The following is a 19,869-nucleotide window of genomic DNA, read 5'->3' as shown; positions in this document are numbered from 1 at the left end:
CAGAACAGGGACTGTGTGCATTTCTGAACTTTAAATTGGCAAATGTAGTGCCCTATTCTCCTTAACCCGTGAACACTAACGTTAAAAACAGTCGGGTATATTTCACCTGATATAATGTACCTGATAAAAGATACTTCTTATCAAAGTATATTAAAATGCAACAACATATGGCAAGTTGGAGTACTCTTCTTTTATTTTACCCTATAGAACTTCTCATAAAACTAAAAACAGGTATCTTGGAAGGACCCTGAAAAAATGCTCAAAACCGGGTGAAAAATTAGGGAATCGTCAATAAAATATGATTAAAAATATAAATAAAAGACCTATGAACTTGTTGAGTCTTGTCCTGTGAAGGAAAATTCTCCATTCAATGTTAAAAACCATCCGGAATGTTTGATAAGACACGCCCACCTCCAATAAGACACGCCTGCTTTCGATAAGACACACCTACCTCCAATAAGACACGCCTACCTTCAATAAGACACGCCTACCTCCAATAAGACACACCTGCCTCCAATAAGACACGCCTACCTCTAATAAGACACGCCTATCTCCAATAAGACACGCCTGCCTTCAATAAGACACAGCTATCTCCAATAAGACACGCCTACCTCCAATAAGACACACCTACCTTCAATAAGACACGCCTACCTCCAATAAGACACACCCACCTTCAATAAGACACACCTACCTCCAATAACACACACCCACCTTCAATAAGACACACCTGACTTCAATAAGACACACCTACCTTCAATAAGACACACCTGCCTTCAATAAAACACTCCCACCTCCAATAGGACATCCCTACCTTCAATAAGACACACCCACCTTCAATAAGACACACCTGCCTTCAATAAGACACGCCTACCTCTAATAAGACACGCCTATCTCCAATAAGACACGCCTACCTCCAATAAGACAAACCTACCTTCAATAAGACACACCTGCCTTCAATAAGACACACCTACCTTCAATAAGACACGCCTACCTCCAATAAGACAAACCTACCTTCAATAAGACACACCCACCTTCAATAAGACACACCCACCTTCAATAAAGTCTGTGAGCAGCATGAAGCTACACAAGGACCCACACAACTCAGACAAAAGCAAAAAAATGAAAATAACAAAACCACAATCGCTCGGGTGAAAATCTTCAGTCAGAGAGCTTCTTTAGAGCAGCGAGGTAATGTCAGGCACCTTGGCCAAGAGCACACAGTAAACCTCTTATCTCCGTAGAGAATGGAGGACTAATCCTTCACTCCACAAAGCTTAACACGGGGCTCCTTCACTTATCCTCTCAAAGCTTTTGTCATCGCTCTGCTCCACTATTCCTCCACTGCTCTTTATTTACAACACAACATCACTCTTGCCACAGCGAACAACAATGACCTCATCTAACAGAGAAGCATTGTGGAGCACATGTGTGCATTAGTTCATTGTGATATCCACACAATGGGACTGCCACTCACAATACTGAATTATATATATAAGTATATATATATTTATATACACACAGACAGAATGAATATAACTATTATGAACAGTGTATTCATGTTGCGCAGGTTGAAGTGTGTTTGTGGTCTCCTGTGAGCTCAGCTGGTTGTGCAGCCTCGTGGCAGCTTGCTATGGGCTTAGCGGTACAGAGCTGCTAATGTTTGGCTGTGTCTCACTGTGAGACATCTGAAGCCGTCCTCTGTGTGGCTGGAGGAGCGACTGAACACCCAGCAGCAGAGGGAACAGGACGGAGACGGGGCGCGTAAACACAGCAGGTACAGAATACACTGGAGCCTTCAGAGTGGCTTCCGATTGCATTTCCATTCACCGTAAAAGTCGGGTTAAAAGCCGCTACTACGTTCGGTCGGTGTCCCCGCTAGTTCCCCGCTGTAGCCAGCTAGCGCTGCTGCTAGTTCCCCGCTAACGTCTGCTAGCTCTTCGCTAACGTCTGCTAGCTCTTCGCTAATGTCTGCTAACTCTCCGCCTACTTCTGCTAGCGCTCCCCTAACTTCTGCTAACTCTCCGCCTACTTCTGATAGCTCTCCGCTAGCTCTCGCTAGTTCCCGACAACCACCGAAGGTAGCGGGACCAGCCCCGACTCGACGCCTGATTCGGGCAGCAGGAACACGGGCAGTAGCAGCAGTAGCGCTAGCAGCAGCGCTAGCAGCAGCGCTAGCAGCAGCGCTAGCTTGCTACAGCGGAGACAACCACCGAAGGTAGTAGCGGCTTGTAACCCGGCTTTTACGGTAGTTTGAGTTTGTCCCCGTACACTCCGGCAGAATGGCCGCATACATCTTTCTGTATCTCCAGAATTTTTATTATTAAGTTGTTGTGTCTGAATGACAACTTGTTGGTTTGTAAGTAAGTTGGATACTTTCTGTGATTTCTTTCAAATATTGTTATGCTACATTTCATCTTTTTGCTGTGTCTGTTATTTGTGTTCACATGTGGTGAAACTTGGCCACGGCCCATTTGCTGGATGAATAAATGTGAAAGAACAAAATATCATTGTTCACTAAGAAGTAAAAAGGTCTCTAAAAAGCCTTTCCTTTGACTGAATGGCCAGTATTTGCAGCGCGTATTGGGCTGGTCACCGCTAGCTAAAAGCTTTTTCTACCCACACACATGAACACGCTCATAGACTTCTGGGTTTAGCCAATCTAACACTTTCTGTCTCTTGGCAGCAATGCTTCATGTAAATGGTGGCTGCAGCAGCAATCTGGCTATTAATATGCATAGCGTGTATTTACTCTCTGCCACTGATGCCACATCTACCTCTCACACACAGGAAAGACAGACTGACACGATGGTACACGTCCACTGATAATAACCAATAAGCCGGGAACTTAATCAAACCTCTTTTTTTTCAAAAACACAGCAGGGGAAACTGGACATAGACTTTGGGATTAAAACCAAAAGATCCAAACACAAAGACACAAGATGTGTTTTCAAATTGCATCAGAACTCCTGGTAGAGTTTTGATTTCTTTTTGAATCGCCACACACACACACACACACACACACACACACACACACACACACACACACACACACACACACACACACACACAGATCAGGACAAGGGAGACAGGGATCTACCTGGAGTTTGAGTTGTCTGCGAGGAAGGGAGGTAATTACCGTAAGAAGGAAAAACCATCCAACCTGTTTATATCCTCTTCCACAAGTAAGTGCTTAGGGAGGGGGGAGTAACTCCCGGGGGAGACGGGAGGGAGGCCAGACGGGTACTCCAGAGCGCCGCTGTGGGCCGGGGAAGAGATATGGTTCTCCATGGCTGGAGAGAACGCTGTGGAGGAAGAGAGAGGGAGAGAAAGAGACATAGAGAGGCAGAGAGAGAGAAAGAGAGAAATAAAGAGAGAAACAAAAAAAGAGAGAGAAATAAAGAGACAGAGAGAACATGAGATGAAGAAAGAAAGAATAAGAAAGAGAGAGAACAAAGAGAGAGAAAGAAAAGGAGAGAGAGAGAAAGAAAGAGAGAAATAACGAGAGAGAGAAAAAGAGAGAAATAAGAGAGAGACAGATAGACAGAGAGAAAAGGAGATAAAGACAGAAAGAATAAGAAATATATATATATATATATATATATATATATATATATATATATATATATATATATATATAGAGAGAGAGAGAGAGAGAGAGAGAGAGAGAGAGAGAGAATAAGAAATAGAGACAGAGAGAAAGAATAAGAAATAGAGAGAGAGAAAGAATAAGAAATAGAGAGAGCGAGAGAGAAAGAAAGAGGAATAACGAGAGAGAAAAAGAGAGAAAATAAAGAGACAGAGAGACACAGAGAAAATGAGAGAAAGAGAAGAGAGAAATATACATGAAATCATACGTTTAAAAACAAAGAATCTCTCACAAAAGGCCTCCCTGTGCAGCTTCAAATTCATTTTACAAGTGTGTGTTCATACACCCTCAGTGCACACACACACACACACACACACACACACACACACACACACACACACACACACACACACACACACACACACACACGAGTCTTACACTCTTCTAAGGAAGGAAACAGAGAGCACTCACAGTGTGTGATATCAGGAGGCCCATAGGGATCTGATAGGTAGACATTGGTGGGCTTCCCCACCTTTAGGTAAACAACGTCCGACGTGTTCTTCAAAATGGCCACGGCCTCTTCGTGAGAGACCTCCTCCAGGCTGTAGTTGTTCACCTGTCCAGACACAATACAGGCCCTGCTTGTTTAATGCGGAGCTTTAGAGTCCGCTCCCTGTCTATAGGAGGCTGGATGACGGCAGATGGTGTGAACGCAACAGGAGGAAGCTTAATTCAATTAAGCGCTGGCTGAGCAAGTATCCCTCCTCAAGAAAAGAGACTACTGAGTACTACTGACTCGCTAGGTCAGACACAGACTTCATCATTTAATTCATTTAAATGTCATCATTTAATTATCATTATCACAAAAAGACACGTGTATTACCACGGAGAAAGGTTTTCTTTACCCTATTCTACTGTGTTTATGTGTACAATAATCTGTGATCATATGTATTCTTTGTGTGTCGTTTCGTGCATTATATTACATATATTTTACATACATGTGGTCTCTGCATTTAACCCATCCTAAGGAGCAGCGTGCTGCTGTGAAGCGCCCGGTTCAGTGTCTTGCTCAAGGGCACTTCAACATCGTCACCTTCCTAAAGTAATGGCCGAAGTCATTTTTTAGACAAAAATGATTTTCTTGCCTAAATCATCTCCTCGTGATACTGGCCACCTTTTATTTTTGCCTAAGTCAAAAGACAATGTGACTTAGGCCATTTTAAAAGCTTTTCAAGAGGGCAGTTTGAAGCTAGCATTTAAGCTAGCAATTTAGTTAGCAGTCAAAGTCTAAAGGCAATGTGACAATGGCAAATTTAAAAGCTTTTCAAGAGGGCAGTTTGAAGCTAGCATGTAAGCTAGCAATGCATTATTTCAGGAAGGTGTCGACATGCAAACTATGGAGAGACCAGGGATCAAGCCGAGAACCGACCGCTCTGCCCATGAGCCCCATAATATACGTACTACTAACCGATGCAGGCTGGTAACATAGGACCTCCTTCATGACACTCGGTTGTGTGCTCACCATCAGCAGCCGGTCTCCTACTTGCAGCCGGCAATCCTTCTGTGCCGCCCCGCCCTCGATGATCTTGGTCACGTATATGCTGTTGTCACCAGGGATGTGCTGGTTTCCAACTCCACCTGCAATACTGAAGCCAAGCCCTGTGTGTGAGAGGCTTATGTTAGGCACCAGACAATACCACAGTGATCACGTATCATGAGATACAGCATCCATCCGTTTGCTATCAGCGCTATCCCCCCTGTATGTAGCATTGTGTGTCTGAGCTCACCTTTTGGTCCTTTGATGAGTTTGATCTCGATGATGGTCTCGAGCATCGGCCGGCGGCGCCTCACGTACAGCCGGACAATGGACCCGGCGACCTTCAGGGCTTCTACCGCCTTGCTGTGAGAGACTTCAGACACGTCGGAGTCGTTGACCCGCAGGATGCAGTCGTTTACTCTGGGAGAGGAACGTGTGTTGCTCATCAATCAGTGAAGACAGACGTCATATAACTTGAAACTCATTTAAAAACACACACACATGCTGAAACCAGGGTTGACTGGACCAGTGTTCACAGATCATGTGACCAGCTGACGGTTGCAGAGGGAATATACAGGTATTGACCAAAACCATGATATTTTATAAGGAAACATTGATAATATACATATATGATATACCTCTTAAATATAGTTAACGTTACAGACTACCCGAAATGTCTTAAATCCTTCTTTTAAAGGCACTTGCATTTGAGATACGTACCCATGTATTATATATAAAGATGTGCAGAACAATCTCAGCTTTCTATATAATGAGGCGCCGTTGACCATTGTTGCTCGCCATGTGAGTCACGTAGGATCTCACGAGAACAAGGACGCGGAAGTGAAGAGTCTGCAGAGTCCGGTAACACCTGAACCATATTTCTGTGCCTTTTTATCGCAGAGATATTAATAGAAACATTGCATAAGAGACAATGTTCAGAACAACTGTTTGCTTAGAAAGCAGCAACTAGGACACACCATGCAGTAGTATTGTGTGCATCTCCCTGCACACACACACATTTGATGACAGAGGAGACTGAGTGTGTGTTGCCAGGTTTACCCACGTGCTCATACGTGAGTTTTGTCCTGCTATGTTGTGCACGTGACACCCTTTCCCATGTGTGTGTGTGTGTGTGTGTGCCGGAGAGACAGAGGCGTAGACTGAGCTCCAGTGAATATCAGAGTCAGGAGCGGCTCAGTTTGAGTTCCCCTGAGGGTTGAATTGTGGTTGAATCATCCCTGCCCTGGAACTCAAGGACACAACCCTCCTGAGGGTCCATAGGGACCAGCTGGGGCCCAACACACACACACACACACACACACACACACACACACACACACACACACACACACACACACACACACAGATCTGCATACTTCCACATTATGTCCTCTAGCAGAAAGATAACAGCACAACATCTTTAAATGTCTTCTGTCTCTATTGGAAGTGATGTAATTCAGACTGTACTCATACCTTCAGCATGGTGTTTTGATAATGAAAAGCTCTAACGAAGATCTTAAAGCATTTCTTAAAGGGTATGTTATATTCAAATATAACAGGGGGGGTTATTGTGGGTTCATCCAAGCTTTTACCCTTCAAAACCACGACTCCATGAGAAATACTCAACCCGCCCCCCGGAGCCCAGCGGCTGCATTAAGTATGCTTCCTGTTCTGCTCCAGCATCGCCCAGCAGCAAGTCAGGAAGTGCGTCTGGCTTCTGTAATGGTATAACCAAATCCCTCTCAGGCCCGCTTCCTCCCAGAGATTAGACTGCATCCATAATGCATTAGTCTTGCTGCCCACCTCGGAGTGGGTGACCATCAATTAAGCTCAGAGTGATTCATGCTTCTCCTGTATCTGCTCCAGACTGACACTGTGCATGCAGGACGCTCCCATGGCGGCTGGGGTCTGACAGTAATGTGGAAGAAGAACAGGAGCTGCCCGAAAGCCCCAACCAGCAGCATCCATCACTGCTTCTTTAATTGGGTTTATTGTTTAAACATGTTTACAAAAAGAACTCTTATCAAAATGTAAAACTGTATAATTTCCAGGGTTTTTCCTTCAGTGTTGTTTGAAGCCTTTTCAAATAATGTGATGGATAGGAATGCATTTCTTTGCTGCTATAACTGCTAGATCAACAAATACAATAACATGAAATATCAGGACCGTATGCCGTGTTCTAGGGCTGGGCGGTATGGCCAAAAATTCATATCACGGTATTTTGTAAGATTCTGGCGGTTTCACGGTATATCACGGTATTTTTTTGCCAAATAAACACATTCATTTATTGACGCCGAAAAGGACCGCCACCGTCATTCACCACTCGCTGGGGAGTTAAACCTGGAGGGATTTAGGACCCAGGGGAATCCCTTGATACTAGTGACGCATGCGCAGCCGTAAAGACTATTGTCATTCTTCAGCCGGCAGAAACATTCATGTTTACAGTCACAGATACGTGTACAGCGGTCTGAACTACTTACGTCTCACGGATAGAAGTTGACTCATGGTTTGAAAAAAATGTCAAAATGTATGATGGGTAAAGCCCGCCCACTTATCTGCACAGGAAAATACTTCAACAAGTATAAAGCAGAACTGGTGGTTATTTCCATGGTGGATGGCATAATCGGTATCGTTTTACGGAGATACGCGAGACGCAGTTCCTGTAGGAGTCGGTGAAATTCACCAAGCTGTGTGCGGCTACGGATGATGTCATGAACCCAAATACAAGGGCGTTTCATGTTCCGACATGTTTGGGACTTCCACAACAAGTATAAAGCAGAACTAGTGGTTATTTATTCCATGGTCGATAGCGGAAATGAAAGCTTCGTCGCTTGTCTCTCACAGAGGCAAGCAACAGAGCTAAGCCACGCCCCCTTCGCGCCGCGATTTTCCGCGTTTGGTGTGAACACCCTCATTTCACTCACGCGAGTAAACTTCATGAACCATCATCGGTCCATCATCGGTGTGAACGCGGCATGAGGGCGGATTATCCAGCGCCGGTGTGGAGGAGTAAGCAGTGGACCAGTGGAGTGGTGAGGGATTATCTTTAAATCCTCCTCTTACAGGAGATTTCTTTCCTCACATGTTTTTGAGACCTGCAAGTTATTTTTCTGCTCTTACAAAGCTGTGTGGAAGTGACTGACCTCAGCCGCCCGTCCTCAGCCGCCGCTCCTCCAGGGATGATCTTGGTGATGAAGATGCCGGGGTCGTCACCAATGTGCGGGTTATCTGTGCCTCCGGCGATGCTGAAGCCCAACCCGGAGTTACCCTGTGGCCGTGGAAAACATCTCATTATGCACGGAGTGAACACATCAACTGCATGCTGCTGGAGAAACAGCCCGGATGGAGGAGAGCGAACATGACTCCTTCAATGCAACATGCAACAAGCTAATGCTAATGCTAATGCACACATTGCACATTAACTATGTCCTATTTCCTTAAACATTGACAAGTAGCACATGCCGTTGCTAGCATCCTCGTTGGCTTTACAGTTTGACTTTTATAGACACCCCTTTTCTAAATGATGACTTTTAATTCAGTTGAAAAGCACAAGGAACCATTTCTTTAAAAGTCAATGTTTAACCGCACGGCTTGACAGTGTCTCTGCTCTGTGTTCAGAGATGAAACGTCTTCAGTCTCTTCTGACCCCATCACGACAGACCTGATGACAGATTGTATTCATTCTCTCAGAGCAGGAGATCACGTTGTCGGCTCTGCAGATGAAATCCCCTGGATGCCCACTCACAAAATGAAGGTCTAGCTTTGATGAAGTCGTTAGCTGATGGGAGCGGCGGCTTCTCTTGATTACTAAACGGAGCGCCCCTGCAGGGCATTGCTGCCTGGATGCTGAGTCAGAAACACTGGCATCATAATACATGAAGCGACTGGTACCACACAATTCACACTCATAGGATATGATCATTTGAGATGGTAGCTGGTGATGTGAACTGATATCTGTCATTGAGCAGCCTCCAGGAGACGAGTCCTCATGGGGGATCTGAGGTTACACACAGCCGTGAGGGCGGCGAGCTACTCACCCGCTCCAGAGTGATTTCCTCAAACTCGTATTCAATTTCTGTGCCGTTGACCTGAGGGGACGGGAAACAGATTGAGATCTTTAGCGCTTCACACATTGTGGAGACACTCAGGCAAAAACATTGGTGTTCAGAATAGTGGAAAGAAAACGACTGAAATCTGGGTTCATACACATTTTGACCGATGGATTTCCATGATTTTTCACCAAATTTCCATGTCATTAAACCCAATTTCCACTATTTTTCCATGGCTTAACCAAATTTCCATGAATTTTCCATGACTTTTAACCAAATTTCCATGATTTTAAACCAAATTTCCATTACTTTTCCACGATTTCACCAAATTCCCATGTCTTTAAAACAAATTTCCATAACTTTATCATGATTTAACCAAATTTCCATGATTTTTAAATATTTGGTTTAAAGTCATAGAAACCCATTGGTCAAAATGTGTCTGAACCACTTTTAACCAAATTTCCATGACAAACATTTAGTGAAATCTGGGTGTAAACAGTAAAAAGTGAGTAAATGTAGTATTTAAACTAACAATAGAATACAAAGCATACAGTAAACCTTAAATGACACAAATGAATGAGACAATAGTTTGATTAAAAGAATAAACATTTATATAGATGCCTGTATGTATGCCTGCTTATATTCTGAGTCTTTCTTTTAAAAGCATATTCATTATTTCAAACTCAGCGTAAATGAACAACATGAACACATGAATATAACACATTTACATGAACACATGAATATAACACATTTACATGACTTTTACTAAACCTTTGAGATTTTATTTTTTTCAAGGACTTTTTCAAGGACCATTTAAAAATTCCATGACTTTTCCAGGTTCTGCATGAGCGTCAGAACCCTGTTTATTGGTAAACAGGTGCACAAGATGACTGGTGATCTATTCGTGGAGGACGATGTTGGCTCCAAACTCTCCATACTTAAATTGAACCGGGGCTGTCAGCTGATTTCTCTGCTAAATAGGCACCAACAATTTACGGTTTTATTAATCAACATTCTATTTTTGCCGCATGGCGGTTATCCTGTATCTCACTGAGATGATTAATGAGCAGAGAGCGCTTCCGTCATTATGCATTCATACAGGAATAGCACACATATCATAGTCCCAGGTCGACATCATGTTTGAGTCTCATTTCTACACAGAGGAGCACCTTTAACTGCTAACATACTCCAACACTGCCGTCATTTATCAGCTTTATTTCTGGGTTCTGATGTAAAGAACCGAGGTGAAGGTCTTTAGAAGTCTTGCGCTGGTCATTTATTCATGACAAACATCAATAATTCAGAACTGCAACCTCATTTATGACTACGATAAGTTATATAATCGAGATGTAGTAGCACACCACACGGACTACCTCTGCTCAGCCTCCGCTGGAGGTATAGATCTCCTGAATAGGAGCATAAACAACAGAGAAACTCACATAAGGAAGCGACTCCAAAGTGTCTGTGTTGACGATTATCGGTGCTGGGCTGGCCTGTAAGAGAAGAGAAGGGGGAGAGTTGAGTTTTAGTGGGAGCGCCCACCACTGTCCTACTTTCCATACATGTATACGCTCGTAGAATCAACGCTCGTGTCATCAACAATTGAACAGTCTTCCATTTGCTGGATGGCAGCTCGTACAGAGCCACGATGGATGAGCAGGGTGATCCAGAAAGGGATGACAAGGCGGGTAGTAAACACTCGGAGTGGTAACTTCCTATTGGGCGGATATGCCGCACTGAGAGTAAAGAATTCATGATTCACACAGCAGCTTGTGTTGAAATGCGCCATGAATGCCTGTAAAAGTAAAGGTTCACATCTTAATGTCCCCGATGGTCAAAACCTATTCCACTAACAGCTTTCAAGGTCAAGTCGTCGCTCCTTCGTCTCTCTGGTATATTGGTGATTTGACCTTCAGTCGATATTGAGGTCATACATTGTGCATCGTGAAAGGACACCAACGTGCAGTAACTGCTCTCTCCTGGTGGCCTGTAGGGAATGAGCAGCTGGTTAAAGGCGGCGCTCCCGAGAGAGGAAGTGAGATCTGTGGCTCCAGTCAGAGGTCTACAGAACGTAAACAACGAGCTTCCTTTGAAATGCATCCTTTGATTTAGTCTCCACGAGATGAATAGAAGTCAAACAAACAAGGGCAATAACAAAAGAAAAGGCGAATCATTCTCAAATAATTAGAATGAAACAGAATGTAATGCATATCAAGTAGAATATGATGTTGTGTGCAAAAGGTGAGAGAACCACAGAACTTTGAGTAGATTTTAACAGTCTCCTGTCCGTTCATGTAACCTGTTGATGTATGCCGTATCTACACACACACACACACACACACACACACACACACACACACGCACACGTATGCACATGCGCGCACACATACTCACACGCACGTACGCACACACACATGCATGCACGCACCCACACATACACACACGCATGCACACGTACGCACACATGCATGTACGCACATGTACGCACATGTATGCACACACACGTACGCATGCACACTAACTCACACGCACGTATGCACGCACACACACACGCGCATGCATGCACACACATACGTGACACATGCACGCACGCACACACACACGCATGCACACACACACACATGCACGCACACGCGCACGCACACGTACACACACCCACACGTACACACATCACATGTCATACCCTGCCTGTCCACTCATGTCTCCATCACAGCCATCACCTAGGGTTCCTTCGGGCTCATGACCCCACTATAGGACAGGACTGCTGCTTCTTCATACGACTTGCAGGTTAAGTTTGGTGAAGCAAAGCATGAGGTGAGAATGTTTGGGTTTCCTTTAATTAGTAATTATTAGTAAAAAGTCCTGAGGACAAACAGAGTTTTACAGTGAATGTACAGTAAGCAGGCTGATCAATAAGCTCTAGACACATCAGTACGTTTGTGCTCAAACGGTGTGTACGCTTATTTCTACACACAGAACCTCATTCATCAGTTTCTCCTTGTGCTTGAGAACGTAGAAACCAACTCAACCAGGCGAGATTATAATGATCATAATTATACATCGTTCCTGAGGACACGCATTTATGTTTCTATTTGATGAACATGTGGTGTTTTTTCTTTCAGTGCAAATGAAGGAATGAATGAAGGAATGAATGAATGCCTCTATTTCTTACCATAGGACTGCATCTCTGGCTTTCCTGTAATGTGTATGTATTTTACGTTCTCTATATTACTTCACGTAAGATCTGTTTTTAATCTGTGTTCACCTCTGACCCAATGACATGGAGGAACAACGGAGTAGCTGTGCAGTCCAGACACAACTCAATAAACAGAGGAAGACATGACCCGGAGACAGGAAATGGAAATTATTATTATTAAATATCGTAAGTTTCATTGCCAAATTATCATTCATTTCAAGTCAAATGAATAACGCAATGAGTCTGTTACTCAAACATGTAAATGATTTTAAGATCCAAATCAGAATCCCACATATTTGACTTTTTATTTGCAGGTGAAAGAAGATCTTGATCTTTTTTTTGGTTTGCCTCAGGTCTGTTAACGTTCTAATCTATAATGGAGCCATTTTATTTCCCTCCAGTACAGCAAATATAAAACATATTGCCTCATCCTGAAACTTCGTTCATGTAAATGATCATGAATCCCCGTGGCTCATTCACATAAGAGTCTGAACATCAGGATCATCAAGATGACAGTGGGCTGGCCATGTGTGAGAAGCCAGAACGTGATTGAAGGAACAGTGTGTTTGTGAGAGGAATGATGAGCACGATGAAGACACACCTGCTCGTCCTCTGATGACACGAATGACTCCGCTCTCAGACAGAGGACAGCGCATCACATATGAACTTGAGTCAGAGAATCCTTTCAATATCATTTACCGAAAAAACAACATTCATTCATGTACCACATGTCTGTTTGAGCACGAGGAAACATTCTCCCACCACATCCCTTCACTTCCACACACACACCACCGCTCTGTAGCGCAGGTAGCATCCAGAAAGCACAGGACACAAAGTCTGGTGCCGCTCCTGCAGGAGGACCGGGTCTGAGAAAGAAGCAACCAAATCTTCTGACCTCTGTCAGGATTTCCATGCCTCTAGTGGGGCGCGGAGGTATTACAGGTGAGGGGATGCAGTTCATTTTACATTTTATAATCCTTTATTAATCCCACAGTTCAACATGCAACTATGAACAGGGTTCATACACATTTTGACCAATGGATTTCCATAACTTTTCCATAACCTTTCCATGACTTTTCCATGACTTTAAACCAAATGTCATGAGCAAACATTTAGTGAAATCTGGGTGTAAACAGTAAAAAGTGAGTAAATGTAGTATTTAAACTAACAATGAGAATACAAAGCATACAGTAAACCTTAAATGACACAAATGAATGAGACAATAGTTTGATTAAAAGAATAAACATGTATATAGATGCCTGTATGTATGCCTGCTGATATTTTGAGTCTCTTTTAAAAGCATATTCATTATTTCAAACTCAGCGTAAACGAACGTCATGAACACATGAATATAACACATTTACATGACTTTTACAAAGCTTTTGGGGTTTTATTTATTCAAGGACTTTTCCAGGCCTGGAAATAACCATTATAAAAATGCCATGACTTTTCCAGGTTTTCCATGACCGTAAGAACCCTGAAGAGGGGCCGGGGTTTTGCACATATATGTGCCCTGCAATAGACTGGCGACTTGTCCAGGGTTTCAATTCTTTGCACTATTGGGCCCTACAGTACCCAACCCCACACCACATGGATCACTGCCACTATGAATCCACATGTATGCACACACAGAGCGAGAGGGAATGGCCGTAAGCCAAATGTATCTGGTTTCCTGTTTTGAGATACGGTGCTTTTATTTTGAAGGCGAGCAACTGAGTTGAAACGGAAGTCGCATAGTGCGGCGTTTAGCGGCTAAAGCTAGGTTCTTTAAAAGGCAAGCTAACTGCACGGGCTCATCTCTCCTCTTGTTCATGCTCCCTAACATCGCCACGTGATCCACTGCCTCCAAACACATTCAGCCATCAATGTGCTAACAGGCTTTCATGGAGCTATACACTCTCCTGGGGATCACAGGCTAATACTGTTATAAGAGAGGATAAGAACAGTTCAGTACTACAATATAGACTGACTCAGGGCTCATGAATACCATCACTCTACTAAAACATGTGCATTTATATCTAAACTCACTCAAAATGTTGTGTATTTTGTCTTTTCTTTGACACTTTCAGTCTAAAATTGTGCTGAAGAAAAACACGTTCACCAGCTGAGACGTAACAAAGTCCAGAATGGATGATGAGGAGAGCGTAGAAGCCTTCCTCCCACTGTGGAGACTTGTCATCACACTGCAGGAACCCAGGATGCGGCGTCAGATACTTCAGATGTTACCAAGTGAGTGGCTTGTGTTTCTTTTTGTGCTCCTGTTGAGGTTGGCTCAATAATTCAGCAGCTCCTCTATGTAAAGTGGCTCATCAAACAGGGGAGTGTATCAATAATTGACTGGCATCCCATGTAAAAATAGTCAACAACCCATTGTGAGACGTGGAGGCTAAAGTATGGTCAGAGGGACTGAAGGAAAATAAGTAAATGGACAGATACGCTCCTCTAGGACTGGAGAACCTGAAGAGAATGTTCAAACTGTAAGTCGTCTGTGCATTCTGACCGGCAAAGATCTCTTCATGTGTAGCAAAGGGAAGTTATAGTGAAGAAGACAACAACTTGTGGAGCTTTAACAGACAGAACAGGTTCAATCTTGTCAAAAAGTGATTCTGACATTCAACTTTCAAACTCAGCATTTCCATTAAAAACATGCCTTTGCAGTTTATGAGTCCTACTCCAGTGTGTCTGCCTCCTCGTGTCCACAGAGGGTCAGAGAGGTGCTTCTGCTTTCATGCTTTAAAGTCACGACTGCAAATGTTGTGCCTAAACTAGCCTCCGTTTGTTGTATCATTGGACAACATCAACATACAAATGAATCACTGCATATTGGTATTTGACAAAAATATCAAAGGAAATGAGAAACTGTTCAATAAAGGGAATACGTATATTTCAAAGTTTATGTAAAAGTCATCTAGCGTTGTCATCACTACTGACTATTATACCTATAAAAACTGAAAACCATTATTGTTTGAGTTGGGTTTGCCTTTATGAACCAAATCTAATCGAATTATTCTTTAAAACTTTTTTAAAACCGTAGACCCCCATGGAGGTCTGTGCCTCTTTCCCCGTGTTCATATAGTTCAAGTACCGTAAAAGTTGGGTTACAAGCCACTTCTACCTCCGGTGGGTGTCCCCGCTGTAGCAAGCTAGCAGCAGCGCTAGCTAAAGCTGCTGCTAGCTAACGCTGCTGCTAGCTAACGCTGCTGCTAGCTAACACTGCTGCTAGCTAACGATGCTGCTAGCTCCCCGCTACTGCTGCTACTGCCCTCTGCCCGAGTCGGGTGTCGAGCCAGGGCTGGTTCTGCTACCCTCGGTGGTTGTCGGGGAGCTAGCGGAGCGCTAGCAGGAGCGCTAGCAGGAGCGCTAGCTGGCTACAGCGGGGAGCTAACGGGGACATTGCCGAAGGTAGTAGCGGCTTGTAACCCGACTTTTACCGTAGTCGTATGAACCCCAAATCAGAATTTATTTGTGAAAAATATTTATATTTTCAAAAAGAAAATCCCTTTTGTAACATATTTTGATCATAACTATGAACATCCAGCATGATATGAGCAAGATAAAAATGCCTTCTCGAGCGGTCCAGAGTTTTTCCAACTCCATGGTTCAGGGCCTTAGCAACACCCCACATACTAATAACACACCTTTTTGGAAAGCAATTTGGTGTTACAAAGGAGTGTGTAAAAAAACTGTGTCGTTCAGTTCAAAATTGGAAAAATTACAAATTTTATGCCAAACAATTGTCTGACTGGTGCATGCTGGGATACATGTTCGTCTGCTTCTGGCCTTGCTCTATGACGTGGTTTTAGAAACGAACAGGAAGCCTTTGGGACCAGGAAACGTGATGCGGAGGAAGAAAAAAAAGCTCTGCCCGTTTTGTGATTATTCAGGTGTTAATAGGGGGTCTATAAGGCTTATATATATATATATATATATATATATATATATATATATATATATATATATATATATTAAGTCTCCCAGAAGCCCATAGAGTTACTGAGAAGTGTTTGTTAGTGAAATCCGACTTTGTAAGAGGTACTTATTCAGGATTTAGTGAAACCTTACGGTTGACGGAGTGGACGGAGATTACGTAAGTACATCAACTTAACAGTTACTTTAATATTTTTTTACACCACATGTCTCTTCTCACAAGGGTTGTGGTATTGTAGCAATTTAAATGAAGTTAAACAACAATTTTTTGGTCTGATAATAGGCGCGGGGGGCTTGGGGCTTATGTGGTTCAACAATCACCCTCAATTGGCCCATTCTGCATTCAAGGCGTCGATACACGTTTCTCCACATACCCCACCCTGTGGACCCGTATTCATGCCCTGGTCCCGGTCTTCAAGCTCATACTCATTGTCCAGCTCCTCATATTTCCAAGGCAGCAGAATAGCTGGAGAACAGGTAATACCTTTCCCTCGGCTCCGTGATGGATGGCCTCTCATTACCTCTTATTGGCCTCGCCCGAGGTCATTTTGCTCGTGCTTTGATTGCACAAACACGACACATCCCAGCAATTAAAAAATCATGATGATTTGCTTTTGCAGTACATGGGTTTTGTGTAAGTGAAATTTCGAAAGGACAACACTTGCTGATCGGTCATTAAGTCCCCGTTACTGCCAATGTCTCACTTCCACACATCAAGGTCTTGAAAGGTAGTATATACTGTATATATATATATATATATATATATATATATATATATATATATATATATATATATATATATATATATATATGTATATATATATATATATATATATATATATATATATATATATAGATATATATATATATCTATATCTATATATATATATATATATATATATATATATATATATATATATATATAGATATCAGAGTAGCGTTTATATGTCCTGTCTGCTGTCAATAGTGGTAAATGTTGGAGTACAGAACGTCCAAGAGATCACTGCCAATGTGACTTATTCCCTTTGATTTTCCAATCTCAAATATTGATATCACGATGGATCTCAACAATCCAACTCCCATTATGGCAGATTTCTTTTTCTTTTTGCAGAACTAACTTACCTATGCCTACAAGTGCACTGGAAAAGATTCCACGAGGCTTTGATAACAAGTTCAGCCGCTGTTGTCGATCTGTGGAGGAGTGTTTCCAAACAGCAATGTACGAGTCCCCTTCTGAAACCTGTCCTTTGAATATTGTATTCCATAAGAGAGCCTGGCCAATTAAAGCCCATTGAGCAACTCAGAAAATGGCTGTTGGCGAAACATCCCAGAATAGCGCCGACATTTCTGTCCACCTCACTTGACAATCTTGCATCTCCGTCTTTCTCGACACACATTTCTGCTGCAGAAGATCACCAGTTCGGTTCATAGCTCGGCTGTCTGATAACTCCCGGCAGACCCGGTCAACCTTGAAATCCAATTTCTTCAGCGCTACCAAATTTTCTCGATTCTTTCTATAGCTGGAAACGACAGTGTGTGTGTGTGTGTGTGTGTGTGTGTGTGTAAACAAACATCCCCGTTCTTTAATTTCCCTCTTTAGCAGGGCAGTGCATTGTAGGAAGTTTTAATATTGCAGGTTATGTGACTGATGCTCCACGATGCAGTCCCTGATCTCTTTTATAGATCATATATATTGCTAATTTGAATCCCCAACCACATTTGAAATGGCTGTCCATGTTGTTCTCTCCGTTACTTTTGCCAAAGCTCTTGATTTTTCCCGACCTAACCTTCATTCCATCCCAGTGAATTGGGTGAAAGCTCAACAAACAGCAGAAGCCTAGCGTGAACGCTAAAGAAGGACAACATAGGGGACCGCCATTAAAGTGATCAAGTCATCAGGACACCAAACTACTGACCTCATTTCTGCTCGGTGGTTTTTACTGACGTTTGAAGCCTCGAGCAAAATGTACACAGATGTTGATGCCAGTCAAAGAAACGTAGCATTCAGGTTTTTTCCAGGATAGAAAGCCTGTTTGTGACAGCCCATCATATCGTTATGACAGTCAACACAGCCTTTGGTCTTTTCCTTCATTAAAAAGTGAATTTACAAAATCTTTACCAATTTACCTTCACTGGAAGTCACAAACAGAGTCCAGCTGCCGTCAGGGACACATGGTGCAGATACTATCTCTGACAGTACACTTTTACCTGGTGGGGCTCCTGCCAGCTCTGGACGCAGCCACACTCAGCGGGCCACAGGTCACATCTCCCCGCCGGCGCCCTGACTGACGCCAAGCGACCGGGGCTTCTGGGGGACGTGCCGCCCGAACGCCAGGCTGCCGTCTGGCCCCCCCTCTGGGGAAGGGTGGCCCCGCCGGGGCCGGATCTGTGATGGTGCCGCTGGCCCGGGGGCGGCTGGTTGTCGGGGTGTTGGTGGTGCCAGCTGAAGGAACACGGCACCCCATCCAAGTCCGCTATACAACTCTGCTGCTTGCTCAGGTAGGCAGTCATGCCGCCTCGCAACGCTAACCTCTGCTGACTTCAGCACTTTGTCTCCGGCTTCTTTCTGTTCCTCCTCTGCAGGTTTACCGGTCCAGTCAGCCAAACACAAGACGCGGTCCTCGCTGATGTACGAGTCCCTCGCTCCGGCAAAATGAATGATGAATGAAGCGACTGGCTGGCTGTGTGTGTGTGTGTGTGTGTGTGTGTGTGTGTGTCAGAGCTTCTGGAGTGGAAGAAAAATAAATGAGAGAGACAGAGAAAGGGGAGGGAGGAAGAGGGGAGAGACAGAGAGAGGGAGATGGAGCAAGATGCTCGATGAAAGTGAAATGGAACGAGAGGGAGGAGAGCTGAGTGAGGGAGGATTGGGGGAAGAGAGGGGAGTAGAAGAGGGAGATGAATAAAAGAGAATGAGGCAGATAAGAAGAGTAGGGAGAGAGAGAGAAAGAGAGAGAGAGGTCTGTGCAATCTGCCCTCTGTCAATAAATGACTCAACTAGCAGTGCTGCTCGACAGCATCCGCACCTGCAGGCTGAAACCATTGATTGTAGGTGCTGCTGGGAACTGGAGGCAACGGGAGATTGAACTACAAATCCCTCGGCCGCTACTAAAGGGTTTAAAGACAAGAAGGTAGATTTGCCTCTGGGTTTGGGAGACAAAGCTCTCCACTTCAAGCTGAATTCATTTTGTTTTTACATCAACAATGGAGCAATAACAATGTGTAACGTGAAAGGTGTTTCTCTTTTAAAGTGATGAACCCACAGAGGACGATCACCCTCTGCAGTTCCCTTCAGATCTTTTTAGCTTTTTTAGCCTTTTTCAGCTCAGTTTTTATTTAACCCTTTGGGGGCGGGGCCCGCGTCGACGCGGCCAGGCAGGTGTTTAAGTTTTTAATAAAAATTATATCATCACAATAATACGTCACAGAGATATGATTTAAAATCTGGCGGATATGGTTTCCACTTCCGCGTCTGAGCATCTGTACATGGACGTGTCTTACGACGTGTGCAAAGCTTCAATGTGAGTCAGAAGATGCCAAGCAAAGAGTCCTGAGCAAATATATTGGAGGGGACAGA

At 43.7% G+C, this 19,869-nt stretch overlaps 1 protein-coding gene across 1 annotated transcript in view; it reads right to left on the bottom strand.

Annotated features, from left to right (window-relative positions):
- Positions 1-19,869, bottom strand: part of dlg2 (discs, large homolog 2) — a gene marked incomplete at its 5' end in the record, with an annotated part of 93,144 nt that overhangs the window by 35,488 nt on the left and 37,787 nt on the right. Inside the window, 7 exons of the mRNA XM_079214259.1 lie at positions 3,137-3,302; positions 4,058-4,202; positions 5,109-5,245; positions 5,374-5,543; positions 8,267-8,391; positions 9,161-9,211; positions 10,612-10,665. Of these exons, the coding sequence (XP_079070385.1) occupies positions 3,137-3,302; positions 4,058-4,202; positions 5,109-5,245; positions 5,374-5,543; positions 8,267-8,391; positions 9,161-9,211; positions 10,612-10,665 (848 nt within the window). The remainder of the gene's footprint in view (positions 1-3,136; positions 3,303-4,057; positions 4,203-5,108; positions 5,246-5,373; positions 5,544-8,266; positions 8,392-9,160; positions 9,212-10,611; positions 10,666-19,869) is intronic.

The sequence above is a fragment of the Taurulus bubalis genome (genome assembly GCF_910589615.1).
Source record: "Taurulus bubalis genome assembly, chromosome: 2".
In the NCBI taxonomy this organism is placed as follows: Eukaryota; Metazoa; Chordata; class Actinopteri; order Perciformes; family Cottidae; genus Taurulus; species Taurulus bubalis.
The sequence above is the reverse complement of the archived record's forward strand: the minus strand, read 5'-3'. Positions and strand labels throughout refer to the sequence as shown.